General features: G+C 36.7%; 7 protein-coding genes across 7 annotated transcripts; 2 read left to right on the forward strand and 5 right to left on the reverse strand. All coding sequences in view use genetic code 12, as the record gives it.

Moving 5' to 3' along the window:
- Positions 1-510: 510 nt before the first annotated feature.
- On the forward strand, positions 511-2895 carry KGF56_002441 (putative lipase; the record flags this gene model as incomplete). The annotated part of the gene is made up of 1 exon (XM_049323670.1): positions 511-2895. One exon carries the CDS (start codon positions 511-513, stop codon positions 2893-2895), a length of 2385 nt encoding a protein of 794 aa, XP_049180483.1.
- A 114-nt stretch (positions 2896-3009) lies between these two features.
- KGF56_002442 (DNA-directed RNA polymerase III subunit) lies at positions 3010-3618 on the reverse strand (the record flags this gene model as incomplete). The annotated part of the gene is made up of 1 exon (XM_049323671.1): positions 3010-3618. The coding sequence occupies one exon, from the start codon at positions 3616-3618 to the stop codon at positions 3010-3012; it is 609 nt and encodes a 202-aa protein (XP_049180484.1).
- A 1047-nt stretch (positions 3619-4665) lies between these two features.
- KGF56_002443 (MARVEL domain-containing protein) lies at positions 4666-5376 on the reverse strand (the record flags this gene model as incomplete). The annotated part of the gene is made up of 1 exon (XM_049323672.1): positions 4666-5376. The coding sequence occupies one exon, from the start codon at positions 5374-5376 to the stop codon at positions 4666-4668; it is 711 nt and encodes a 236-aa protein (XP_049180485.1).
- Positions 5377-6506: 1130 nt separating this feature from the next.
- KGF56_002444 (MARVEL domain-containing protein) lies at positions 6507-7274 on the reverse strand (the record flags this gene model as incomplete). Its single annotated transcript, XM_049323674.1, has 1 exon — positions 6507-7274. One exon carries the CDS (start codon positions 7272-7274, stop codon positions 6507-6509), a length of 768 nt encoding a protein of 255 aa, XP_049180486.1.
- Positions 7275-10233: 2959 nt separating this feature from the next.
- Positions 10234-10950, forward strand: KGF56_002445 (palmitoyl-(protein) hydrolase; the record flags this gene model as incomplete). The annotated part of the gene is made up of 1 exon (XM_049323675.1): positions 10234-10950. The coding sequence occupies one exon, from the start codon at positions 10234-10236 to the stop codon at positions 10948-10950; it is 717 nt and encodes a 238-aa protein (XP_049180487.1).
- A 62-nt stretch (positions 10951-11012) lies between these two features.
- Positions 11013-11549, reverse strand: KGF56_002446 (uncharacterized protein; the record flags this gene model as incomplete). Its single annotated transcript, XM_049323676.1, has 1 exon — positions 11013-11549. One exon carries the CDS (start codon positions 11547-11549, stop codon positions 11013-11015), a length of 537 nt encoding a protein of 178 aa, XP_049180488.1.
- A 276-nt stretch (positions 11550-11825) lies between these two features.
- On the reverse strand, positions 11826-13977 carry KGF56_002447 (membrane insertase; the record flags this gene model as incomplete). The annotated part of the gene is made up of 2 exons (XM_049323677.1): positions 11826-12663; positions 13070-13977. The coding sequence occupies 2 exons, from the start codon at positions 13975-13977 to the stop codon at positions 11826-11828; spliced, it is 1746 nt and encodes a 581-aa protein (XP_049180489.1).
- Between the last annotated feature and the right edge of the window lie 37 nt (positions 13978-14014).

The following is a 14014-nucleotide window of genomic DNA, read 5'->3' on the forward strand; positions in this document are numbered from 1 at the left end:
CACATGATATTACCGATGCACATCTAGGCCCACCCTTTTTTTTTTGTTGACCACGCGTTGGACATTAGCAAGCAAAGCGAGCTAGTGTCACTAAGTGTCGATAGTGTCGCTACAAAGTGCTGGCTACTAAGTGTTGATAGTGTCGCTACAAAGTGCTGGCTACTAAGTGTTGATAGTGTCGCTACAAAGTGCTGGCTACTAAGTGTTGATAGTGTCGCTACAAAGTGCTGGCCACTAAGTATCGATAGTGTCGCTACTAAGTGCTGGCTACTAAGTATCGATAGTATCGCTAGTGTCGTTTAGTGTCCTTCTGCTTGATCACGTGACACACCTCTGTACCGTCTAAGAAGACTTGACAGCTGTCATCTCTTTCTGTAGAAGGCCTAATAAATTGTGTGGCAAATTATATATATTCAATGTGGCAGATATTGCAAAGGAGAGAAAATGGCGAATTGCGAGATAAAGGAGGTTTCTATGAAGGATGATTTACTCGCCGGTGTTCCCTTTGCGATGAGCAAACATCAATTAGATAACATGCGCCACAAGATCTTATACCGACAAATTAAATCGGTTAAAGCAGGCCAACTCGAACGGTTTAAGATTCAATTTAGCCAACATGCTGAAGGCGACGAAGTGGTAATTCCTCCAACCTTGTGGGTCAAGATCAAAAACACCGAGCCCGTGTCGAAAAGGGCTATTTATCTTGCTGGACCATACATCTTGTATGTCGATTGTCGATTGCTGGACTATGACCCGAATGTGACTTACTTTGTCACGGCTGACCAGCCCGTGTTTGAACCACAACTACTACCTGGACAATCATTCTACATCCAGCTATCGTGTCATACCTTGAAGAAGGATTACTCATGGATCATCGACGTTGTTTCGCAGATTATCTTCAACAACACTATAGCTATAAATTTTGAAATTACCATTGGCACTTCAAAACTGGTGTTGCACCAAACCCCCTCCATATTTGAAGAACAGATGTCCAATACAGATAAACTAGGCACTTTCTGTCCATTGTTGCATGTAACCGAATGGGATACTCAGGATTTATGGAATATACCAGTGTTGCAACCTATTAAGCTGAAGCATCTTGTGATTTTGACCCATGGCTTGCATTCGAATAGCAGTGTTGATATGTTGTACTTGAAAGAACAGATTGACGCAATAGTAGAGCCACAGTCACAGGCGAATGAAAATGAACAAGTAGTGGTAAAATCATTCTTTGGAAATATTGGCAAAACGGAACGAGGAATCAAATACTTGGGAAGCCGAGTTGCCGAATATGTTGTAAAACTCGTCACTGAAGATAAAATGTTGAATAATGACCAAGTTACAAAAATATCGTTTATTGGTCATTCATTGGGTGGTTGTGTGCAAACTTTTGCCATTGCTTACCTTCGCCTGAATTTCCCTTGGTTTTTTGAAAAAATTGCACCAATCAACTTTGTTACCATATCATCACCATTGTTGGGAGTTGTCAATGAAAATCCATTGTATGTCAAGATGGCGTTAAGTGCTGGTTTTGTTGGCAAAACAGGGCAAGAATTGGGGTTGAAAATATTGGAAAATAACTCAAAGCCGTTACTATTGTTGCTCCCGACTGGATTAACTCATAAAACCTTAAAACAGTTTCGTAGACGAACCGTTTATGCCAATGCGGTAAATGATGGAATAGTACCTTTACGAACTTCGTGTCTTTTGTATCTTGACTACAAAGGATTGGCTTCATTAATCAACTCCAGCGAATTAGAAAATGGTGACAAGACAGATAAGATACCGAAATCAGTTGATAATGTAAATGGCTTTCTGGCTGTACAAACATTTTTATCATATTTCATGCCTCAGAAGCAAAACTCAAACGAGAAATTCAAAAACTTTCAAACTCAAGAAGAAGGGGAGAATACAGAAAAAGAAGGAAAGGAAGAAGAGGGAGAAGAAGGAATGGCCATAAAGAAAGAAGTAGACGGGATACCAAACACTACATTTATAGATAGTGCAGCGTCACTATTTCTTCCACCAATGCCATCAATGAAGTATATAGCTGATCCATCATCTAGAGAAAATGTTATTGTACATGACAAGGTCTACTATGAAAAAGATTTACCCCCAAAACGGCGTGAAGCCGCGCTTAATGAGACTAGTGGTGGACCTTCATCCTTACTAAGGAGGAAGATTATTCAGAAGATAGATTATACTAATCTTGAAACTATTGAGGAAGATATTGCTCGAGAATACCATAAAAATATGAGCTGGAGAAAGGTAGTAGTAAAGCTAAAACCTGATGCACATAATAACATTATTGTACGTAGAAGATTCGCCAATGCATACGGATGGCCTGTAATTCATCATCTTGTTGAAAATCATTTTGGTCAAAAAGCACGAGAGGAGGAGGAGGAGGAGAATCAGTTATCACGTCCTTTTAGCTCCTCGCTCGGAGTATGTGACTCCTTGGATGAAGATTTAGGATTATCTAGACTTCTTTCGAGAGATTTGATGACAAAGGAAAATAATGAAATTGACGAAAACACGATTTCAGAAGAAGAATTGAACTTAAATGCGTCATGGATTAACTCAAATGATAATGCTGAAAGTGTATTTGCATTGGGAGTGACTGGGTTAATTGGAGAAATCACTGCAATGGTTGGAGATTTTGGAAATCAGCTATACAATTATAGCATAAACCCTCCGAGTTTGCCGTTGCTTGGGCAGATCCCTGTGCCATACGTACTGAGTTCATCTAGATATAACGAAGAAGATGACAACGATAACGGCACCCTATCGTCGGGAGTATCAAGAAATGACAAAGCGATTGAAAAAGAAAACACTGAGATTGACGACTCCAGTGATTTAGGGTTAACTAAAGGAATTATCGGTAATTTCATGTGAAACTTGGCGGGTGTGGAGGTGGCAGTGGGGGGCGAACCCACGGAGATTATAGTAGAATAACAAACAACTTAGATTTTTCGAATGTAGATATTATCATTATTATCATTAACTTTCCTATGAGTTTCTCTCCTCCTCCTCCTCCTCCTCCTCGATCATTTCCTCGTCCTCGCCCTCGTCCTCGCCCCTCTCATCTACTCCTTCTTCTTTTTCATTATTATCCTCATCCTCATCATCCTCGTCCTCGTCCTCCTCAGAGGGGAATAGTTCCATAATCTTACTCAAAATCTCTTCAGGAACGTCGCTTCCAAACCTTTCCTCGCATTCCTCTACTATGGCATACAAAACAGGCATAGTTTTCGGCAACTGATTAATTATCTGTAGTTTTTCAATCTTCATCAATTCAAATTGATTTAAATATTGCATCAATTCCTCGAACTTGTCAACCGTCATATCACCACACGCACTGTTATTTCTCATTAATGCTAGCACATCCCTAGTTATTATCTCTAGCCCTATACCACATTCAGTGAATCTGTGTTTTTGCTTGTGATTGTTTCGTTTATGCAATCCATGATCTTCGGTGTTATCCTTATCTATACGATGCTCTAGCTCTAACTCATCTTCTTCTGTAAAAGTCCAGTTATATTTCTGTTTTATATTATTGAGATGTTGTTCAACCTCAAAATTGGATAGAAAAGCATCTCTTTCTTTGAGTATCTGCATCTGTTCGCCGAAAATGGCCAAGTTGCAAAAAGGAAAATTTAAAGTAATAAGGAGATGAGATGAGATGAAAAAGAAAAAAAAAATAGTTGGTACAATATACCTCGGAGAAAAAGTGTTAAAATGTATTTAAAATAACATGAAAATATTTCAAATTTTGAAAAATTTCAATTTTGTTCCCAAAAAGGTCCACTGTAAACTCGACGGAATTCTATTACTCTTTTGGTAAATTTTTTTTAATTAATATTTTCTCAAAAATCAAGTAAAGAAAAAATGTGAAAAAAGAAGGTGAAAAATAAACCTTTTTCCAAGCTAGAATAGTAAAGGCAAGAAAATCACTGAAAGTGGATAGTGCGACACTAGCTGCCACCGATACTATCGTCACTATCGAGCAGAGCGAGATAGTGTCTACTAAGTGTTGCTGTACTATCTCGCTTTGCTTGCTAGTGTCAGCACACATGTATAATATCATCTTTTGCGACACTAGCGAGTCGAAAGCAAGGTAGTGGAGCAAGAGAGTATAGTAATGTATGGAGGTGTGTAATAAAGAGAAGAGGATAAAAATGACCGTTCAAACCTTGTTTTTCAATCCATAAGGGATTTGTTCTAGAAAAGTATTGATTAGCAATAGATCATTATATGTGGGGTAGTAGAAGTCATTTACTGGAGTAGTCGATAAGAGAGGGAAAAAAAAAACACAACACAGCACAATTGAGGCGATAAATTAGCTTTGCTCTTCTTATAAATACTTTAATTCCAAGTTGCTTGGGATTTTAGATTTTCAATAGTTTCCCTTACAACAATGGTTTTTCTTCATATTTGCTTGCCCTATAGTATAAATATTTCTTTTTTTTTTTTCTTTTTTTGTTTTCCCTTACATTTTTTTTTTTGGCTGCAAAAACAGTCCAAACTTGCATACTTTAACAACTTAACTTATGACCCAACACATATATAGCAAAAAGTACACACACACACACAGCTTCTCTACCCATTATAATTAGCTATTAAACTGGTCAAGAAATCAAAAGTTTGCAACTGAGCTCAGTTCATTCATCTAGTATTAGTACCAGCAGTAACCGCATCTTTTGAACTGGCAGTCTCTGCTGGTGGATCATCTGCATCTCTAATAATACCTGCATTAGCTTCTTGATCGCGTGGACTTGTGGCACTAACAGTCGAGCTCTTATGTGGGTCTTCTCCAAGTGCGTTTTTGTCAACATTTGCTTGGTACAAGAGTAAACCACAGCACTGACGTGCAACTGAAGGCAAGTCTATAAATATGGAACCCCAATAATATTTTGTAGGTTTTAATGTGTGAGCTCCACTAAACCTTTGGATTTCTGGAATATAGCTAAATCCAAGAAATAAACCAAAACTTATACTGAATAACAACCAGTTCAAAAGTGTGAATGGTAAAATTGCCTGGTAGATTTGACAATTTGATTTCCCCCAAGAAGAATTATTGCAATCCAGTGGGAAATCGCCTGCAATTATGGCCCACGAAACCAAATATAGAAGCGTATTTAACACTTCACAACAGAAAACTAACGTTGAAATGTTTTTTCCTTTGAAAGCAACAGGCACCAAGAATTCAACATATCCAAGATAAACCAAACTCTCAGCTGCGGTAACTATTGTAAAGATGACTCTACCAAGTGAAATGTCAGCTGTAAACCCTCCAGCTAACCCCAATGCAATAATTGCAAGAATTGTTTCAAGTACTCGAATTATGATACTAATAATCTCTTGTACATTTACCATTTTTGGTTATATTTTTTTGCAAAAAGAGTTGGTATATAATTATAATTGATTTGTAGAAACTTGTAAATGAACTTTTTAATAGAAGAGATACAAGAATAACCCTTAGAGTTGTCTTTTTATTAGAGTTGGAGTGAAAAGAATGCTGGTGGATTATAATTTGGTTGTAAAAAAAAATAACTTGGTGATAAAATTGGTTGTAAAAATGGTTGTAAAAAAGATTTACCCGGCTTCAATTTTATTTCAGCAAGCTTTCTTACAACTGTGATTACATTTGGAAGAAAGCTTGTTGAAGGGTGGAGTAGTCCCTGTTTGTATTACAATGTCAAAATTGTAACAGAGATTTTCTCCACATATATACACATACATCAACAGCTATAAGTAAATCTGAGTCAAATACTCTTTTGTTTGTACTTTGAAACCCATCGTCAACTGATCAACTCACTATTCTTCTCTTGTTTAATTCTTTTTTATTTCTGCTTCAATTTTCTTTTAATTCAGTTCTTCCCCACCTCTTGTTCAGTTCTTTAATTCTTCTTCACCTCTTGTTCAGCTCTTTAATTCTTCTTCACCTCTTGTTCAGCTCTTTAATTCTTCTTCACCTCTTGTTCAGCTCTTTAATTCTTCCTCACCTCTTGTTCAGTTCTTTAACTCTTCCTCACCTCTTGTTCAGTTCTTTAATTCTTCCTAGACTACTTTTTGACAAGTTACTCCTCTGTTGAGATTATTGTGCAAGCACCTGGTAGCTACAATTTAAGAAGTCGGTGCTACAGTATTACCTCTCGTCTCATCTAAGTACTTGAGGCTTTTGGTAAACTTGGCCTTACAAGTTGCAGATTACCTAAAATGGAAACGATTGCAAAAAAAAAAGAAAGAAAAGAAAAAAAAAAAAAAAAAAAAAAAAAAGAAAAAAAAAGAAAAGAGAANAAAAAAAAAAAAAAAAAAAAAAAAAAAAAAAAAAAAAAAAAAAAAAAAAAAGCAGAGTAGAGCAGAGCAGAGCACAGTAAAGAAGAAAAAGCATAAAGCCTAGTTTATATATGGTGAATTAAACGGTGGGATTAAGTGGCCTTATCACGGCTTGATTTAAGTGGAGTACTATATTTGAATTTGAATTAAATCTTAGCAAAAGATCTCTATTTTGCGTTTGCTTCGTCTGTTGAAGGTGCTTTATCAGAAGGTGCAGTATCAACTTGAACATCATTATCCTTTGACGTTATACCAACATTAGCTTCGTCGTCATTAGCTGTGGTTCCTTTGTCTTCACAGCTTGATATTTGCTCATCGTCATGTGCGGCTTCACTTTCTTCAACGGTTGTTCCTGCTGCTGCTGTACTTTTTGAACACCAAGTACCAAACCATTTTTTCCTAGCTTCACCATCTACACTTGGATATATGCAACCCCAGTAATATTCAGAGAATTTGACCCCGTTTTTGAAACCAAGGTTTTTAACTTCAGGAATATAGCTGTAGATAAGGAATAACACCAAACTAGCAACGAATAAAACCCAATTGAATAAAGTGAATGGAAGTAAAGCTTGTGCCGCACGGCATGTTGACAGCGTGTACCTACTGCTATAATAGAAAGGAATGGGAAAATTGCAAGTTGTTGGGAAAGCACTTGCAATTGCCGCCCAAGCAGCCAAGTAAAAAATCAAAAATATTGTATCACCAATCAATATGACTAGCGAAGGTGATTGTCCATTTATTCCTCTGGGGACAACAACTAGAATATAACCCAAATAAAGTAAAGTTAATACCGAGGTTGCTACAATAAATGATATCGTATCAACGTTGAAACCAACACCAGACAAGTACGTTGCTGCTAATCCTAATGAAACAATTGCAAAAACACCCTGGAACCCACGAATGAGTAAGCTGATTAAACCTTTTTCTACTTTCATGTTTGACCAAATATATTTTAGTGGTACTTTTTGTTGCGTTTGATAAAACAGGTATGTAATACAAACTATCGATAGAAGTTAGTGAAACTGCAGAGCTTAAATATTCTTAAAAAAAACGAATAAAAGAGAGAGAGGGCTGGACTTTAATTTAGTCATTCAAATCCCAAAAAAAAACCTAATTCCCAGTTTTCTTTCTTTTTTGTACAAAGGATTTGATTGCATCCTCATTAAAATTTTAAACCCATCAAAAAAAATAATTTATCATGTACAAGTTGTTTGTTGGTATCACCAAGTAGGAAAAACGGCCTTACTCTTTATGTGTCTTGTGTGACCCTCACTCTGTAGTTAAGAAAAACTGGAAAAACTGGTGCTTGTTGTAGATAATAATACTAATACTTTGGTTGACCATTCGATACTTGAAGGATTGAAAAATAAAAATAAATAAAAAAGTAAAAAAATAAATAAATGAAAGAAAAAAAAACAAAAAAACTATGGGTAACAATTAATATTTCTACACAGTAAGTTGCAGTGAGATAAGGATATGGCGCACGGATAGATATACCTACAATAGATAAACAACTCCTGCACCATATTCCCTTTTCCCCCATGTCTCTTTTTTTGGTTTGTACCCATCGGCTATTGTGCAATTGCAATTATTTTAGTTGAAAAATTAGGTTTTTCTTAATGCTAAAAATGTTGATATTTGTTACCAAAAAAAAAAAAAGAATCGTCTTGATTGACGATCTGCAAAGTCATCAGCCGTATGCAACTCAAACCACAATAAAAAAAATATTGAAATAAAAAAATAAATAAGAGAGTTTCAGTCCATCTTATGTGGACCTTCTTATGTGGTGTGCTTTGTCAGTTTTGGCTAAGATCCTGCATGAACAATATGGCTAACTTATTGGATTTGATTTCAAGTTGTTTTGTAATTAATTGTGAATATCATCAGATAAACTTTAAAGAAAAAAAAAGGGCCTTTATTTTTTTTTTGTCAAAGGGTCAATTGGTTAAGGAGGGGGGGGGGAGAAAGAATGAGGCGAGAATTTGGTAGTTTAGTCAGTACCACATTGCCTTTACTCTAGAGATATTCAATGCGCAATGATTAAAATAATGCAAGCTTTAACATTTCCCACTCGCCATAGGGGAGGAGGGGGGAGTTGGGTTGGGTTGGGTAGTCTAACCTTAAGAGTGGTCTAAACTTTTTCAAGTGACCCTCTTTTTGATAGACCAGAAACTTTCCCAAGAAAAAATGAAAAAGAAGAAAATGGGAAAAAGAAAACCTACTGAAATCTTAAAACACACTGAAACCCTAGCTTATTAAACTTTCGTATTGATGAGTAAGGACTTGTAACCCTTTAATTTTCCGTATGTTGAAAATTTAATTGTGTGAGTTTTAATAGCATAGATTTGCGTTACAACTTAATGGGCACGTTACTGAAAAAAAGCCCTCTACTCAAAAAAAGCATATTTCAATTGATGTAGACTATTGAGCAAAGCAGATGTAGACTATCGAGCAAAGCAGATGTAGACTATCGAGCAAAGCAGATGTAGACTATCGAGCAAAGCGAGATAGTCTATAGAAAGAGTAGATAGAGAGAGTAGATAGAGAGCAGATGTAGACTATCTCACTTTGCTCTATAGTCTATAGAGAGAGCAGATGCAAACTGTCTCACTTTGCTCGATAGCCTATAGAGAGAGCAGATGCAAACTGTCTCACTTTGCTCGATAGCCTATAGAGAGAGCAGATGCAGATTATCTCGTTCTGCTTGACAGTCTATAAAGATAGTCTATTAAAATAAATAGTGTAAATGTGGTGAATGGTTATGAGAAAACAGGCTACAATAAACAATAGTGTTATTAACCAAAATGTTTGCTCAAATTTGCTTATCTAGACTAAAAGTACCTCTAACCTGATAATAAGCTTTTCTATGATAACAGGGAGGGCCTTTTGAGGCCCGATAATGTAGTTCCTTGGTAAGGATGCCATCCTCTGCAGTTTAGTTCGATCATACTGTGGTTATGTATTGTTTTTTTTTTTTTTTTTTTTTTGGCTTAGAGACTAGTCGAAAGAAAGTAGTAAAGTGGTGTGCAATAATTGTATAACTTGATAGCAGCACTGTAGCCCATTCTTGATTAACTTGTTTTTAAACACTATGTCACTAGTCAATGCTCCATTATCTCGCTTTGCTTGATAGTGTGCTCTTTATCAAGAAACAGTTTCTTACGTGCAGATTCATTGAAACGATTGAGTTGCTAGCAAAGCAAGAAATGAGTGTTACCTTTACAACTCAGTTACTAAAACCCAAATTACTACAGTATCTCAACTTATAGAACTCAAGATTCATTTGCATATATAGTGAGAAAGAATACTGAAAATCGACACCTAATCTGTAGTGTCGATAGTGTCTGTAGCAGCTAGTGTGCTCCACTATCTCGCTCTGCTCGATAGTGGCAGACAAACTGCTAGAAAATAATCCAACACCTCAAAAAACAATCAAAACCATCAAATTGATGATAGAGGTGGACTTCCTGGTAAACTCCCTAGTAGACTTCCTGGTTTAAATAGACTCCCTAGTAGACTTCCTAGTTGAAGGGGACTCGTCTCCTTGCATGACATTTGGTAGCTCATCATGTACTTTGCACGTTCAAAAAAAAAAATGAACAATCGTTTAACAATTAATTAAAGCTCATTAATTGAAGCTCACTCCCTAATCGTTTAGTGAATTGAAGCTCATTCCGTAATTAGTTGAAACTCATTCCGTAATTAATTGAAACTCATTCCGTAATTGTCTAATTAATTGAAACTCATTCTGTAATCGTTTAATTAAAGCTCATTCCCTGATCATTTATTTAATTAAACCTCATTCCCTAACAATTCAAGTATTTAAAGCTCATTCCACAATCATTTTATTAATCAAAGCTCATTCCACAATCACTTCCTGAACCAGAGTTAGATATGACAGTCGTACCAGGAATTAGAGTCCCAGCAAAATTGCCACCCAAAGCTTGTCTTATTTTCTTACATGGTCTTGGAGACACCGGGGAAGGATGGAGCTTTTTATCTCGGGTGATCCGCCAATCTCGATTAATACCAGCAGAAGTTGGAAATTCAACTTGTTTTATATTCCCCGATGCGCCGCAGCTTAATATTACTGTCAATAATGGTATGCTACTACCTGCATGGTTTGATATATATGAATTTGGGAATCCAAATGCAGAACAGGACGTGGCAGGTTTCTTCAAGACTTGTACCACCGTTTTGAAGGCTTTGGTTGATGATCAAATCAATCGTCAACACATTCCTGCTGAAAAAATTATTATTGGAGGATTCAGTCAAGGTGCAGCAATCGCATTAGCTACTTTAGCCTTATTGGATTACAAAATCGGTGGTGTTATTGCATTATCTGGATTTATAACACCTGCAGTTGCTCAGGAATTGGAAAAGAAACATTTGGTCAAGCATGTCAATTACGAGACGCCAATTTTCCAAGGTCACGGTAAGGCTGATTCTATGATCTCTTATCGATTTGGAGAAAAGACTTGTACCTATTACAAGAACAAATTGGGCTTCAAAAACTTGGAATTTCACGGATACAGCAGAGTTTCTCACGGTGCTAGTGAAGAGGAGTTGGAGGATGTAATCAAATTCGTTAAAAAAATCCTTTGTGACTAATAAAGAAAAAGAGATAATAATACAAGTAGGTAGAAATCCCCTTTCTTTTGGTTTTTGATACTTTAATTTTCTCTGTCCCTTTCGCATTCCTCTCGTAATGTTTCATACATGAATTCACTAAATTTGCATAACCCCGTCTTGCCACTGCATACCTCATACATATCATTCTTTTGCCAGCTTTGAGGAATCATTTTCCCCTCATTGTCAATTTGTACATATCCAAAAACATCTCCAATATAAGGGGTTCTTGAGTATCTTGGGATTTCTCTGAAATCGTAGATGGGCATGTACGAATTGGCATTTGTTCCTGCCTCCATAATAAAAGTAAAATCATCATAGATTTTCTTCTTCATTGTCATTTGTAAAATTGACTGGAATTTGGGATTCGTATAAAAAGTGGATGGCTTCGGGTCCATGGATTGTGATGAGCCTATCACTATGGAATTTGGCTTCTTTGAGAGTGAAAAATTATAATGCTTGGGAGGATTCTCATGGATATAGATCTGGGGATTCTTGCTGTATGTGGTTAGTAATCTAGTACCAGTAGCACTATACATCAATTGAAGACCTCTGCTGCTCTTCATATAACTCAAAAGCATATCTATTGGATTATATTGAAACTGTTGGAAAAAGGGTATAATATTCTAGAGATGAGCTTATGGGTGCGAAAAAAATAAATAATAGGAACATAATTGAATAACGATGATCATTAAAAACAAAATGAGAGTAGGAACTTAGGCTAGCGGAGTCGAAGAGGACGCAGGTGTCGTATTCCTATATTATCGCTAGGTTCTCCGCCGACTCTCACTCCATTATTAATTGACTCTACTAGCCTCCACTAGTGTTTATGAGTCTCAACATGTATTTGGTTTGGTTTACTTGACTTTTCTTTTCTTTTTAGGTGAGTGGTCTACCTCATCTTTTCTTTTCTTTTTAGGTGGGTCTATTTCATCTTTTGAATTAGAAGCATTTCCTTTTCGACTCAGGTTGGTCTGAGAAGAGGAGATCTTCTTTTCGAATTTATTCCATCCCTCATCCTTTTTGTCAAAAGGATTAGCCACGTTTATAAGTTTATCGTCACGATACATGTCATAATACTTCAACGACCAAGCGCCTTTCTCCAAATCGTGCAATGTGTAATCTGGAATTTGCCTCATTAAGTCGAAATATACCGGTAGCAACTCATCTGCATATTCTTTGACACTATACTTAATCTTTGTGTCTGGTCTTGATGGATCAATCACATAATAAATAAAGCTTTCATCGCTGAAAAATGGCGGTGTGAGGTTTGGGTAGATTCCAGTTAAACAATTGAGAACAAGACTTGCCGTTGCAGGCCCAACACCTCTCAACTCGCATAACTTCTTAAACGCAGTACGGATTGTCTTTGAATAAGTTTGCTGAGCTTCGATTGTAGTCTCACTCGACCAAAAGTCGCGAGGTAATGACTTGAAATAGTCAATAATGATTTTATAGCCGTTTTCAGTAACTTTCTTTACAGCCTCCTCGTCATTTGACTTGATCAACTTTGGTAGCGATGGTCTAAAGGTGCCCTTGTTCAATTTCCAATCCATTAAATTGATCAATTCACTTTTAGTCAAATATGTTGTCACCTCTTCTGAACCTTGGTATCGTTTCTTGAGCAAGCAAGGTAGATCCTTCTCTTTCCAATGGTCTAATTCTTCAAAAGTCTTGGTATTATCGTCATACTTTCTCAAAGTTTGTTCAGATAACTCCTTAGTTATCTTGTTATATAGCTTCTCGTTTGCTCTTTTGATGAATTCAATACTCATTTGAGGGCTTATTCAATTAAAGCGCACTTAAATCTCAACTCAGCTCAATTCGTTTTATATCGCGAGAAATCTACTGATAGAGATGAGATGAGATGAGATGAGATGAGACAAATTAATTAAACCACTATAATTCGAACTACTCAATTTATACAAGAATTTACAACAACTCCAACTTGCTTCAATGAATGAACCCCCCCCCTCGCCCCCCTCCTTGGTTTCTTCTTTTTTATTCATCGTTTGCCGTTTTCTTCCAATTAAACCTTTTTTTCGGAGTATAGGAGATGGGAAACCTCAAATCTAGTACAATATTCTGTACTAGTGAATACAACTGCGAGCTCAACCAGTACAAAGTCAATGCAGAAGGTGCGTGAATCGATATGGCCATCATGAAAACTATCGATAATCTCGCAAAATTAGCCACGGCATCAGTTAAAGTTGGCCTATATTTCACACGCCGCACCAACCTTGAGAGTTCCAAGGTCTTGAAAGTCCATTCGATATTACACAAAGTAATTAGTCCCAAAATCACGGGAAATACATGTAGCGTGTCGGCAACGGTTAGATCCTGGAACCAGAGACATCCTTCTGTATACAAACTTGAATCAAGTGCCTTGTTGTGTACATTGTCCCAGGATGACCAGCCACTCAAGTCTCTCATAGTCAAAGACATAATAATCCAAAGTGGGATTTGGAACGTTGGAAGGATGAAATTCTTCCAAAGCTCTACACCGTGTTTCTTGAACAATTGTTTTTGACGCTTCCTAACTTCTTTAGTAGATAGTAGCAATATTTGCTCATATGTCATATTGGCCAATGGCGCTTGTGTAACTTGCGAGTAATCCATACCTGCTTTATCTACTTTTTCCACTTGGGTTTTGGCTTTTTGAACTCTTTTTGCAAGATTCATCTTGAGTATAGGACCAAGGGCGCTAATGAGCGGCTTCAATGAGCTTTGTTTCTGGATCCTTTTCCTTTGCATAATAGCCAAGGGTAATGTCCATACGGATCTCAAAACAAATGTAGTTATTGGAATAAGCGCCCACCAGGGCAAATTCGAATATTCATGTATAGTTTGAAAAGATTCAGTGAATGTCGTAATAATTGCATTGTGGTCAAATGATAGCTGCCGCACTCTTGGAACCTGCAATAGTCGTACTCTAATAATAGGCGCCACTACCCTAGTATTTCGTAATATCATCTCCTTACTTAACTCTGATGATGAGGAAAGGTCCATACAAAAACAAAGTGAAAAAAAAAAAAAATAAAAAACC

Source organism: Candida oxycetoniae (genome assembly GCF_023343755.2).
Source record: "Candida oxycetoniae strain CBS 10844 chromosome Unknown scaffold52, whole genome shotgun sequence".
Classification (NCBI taxonomy): domain Eukaryota; kingdom Fungi; phylum Ascomycota; class Pichiomycetes; order Serinales; family Debaryomycetaceae; genus Lodderomyces; species Lodderomyces oxycetoniae.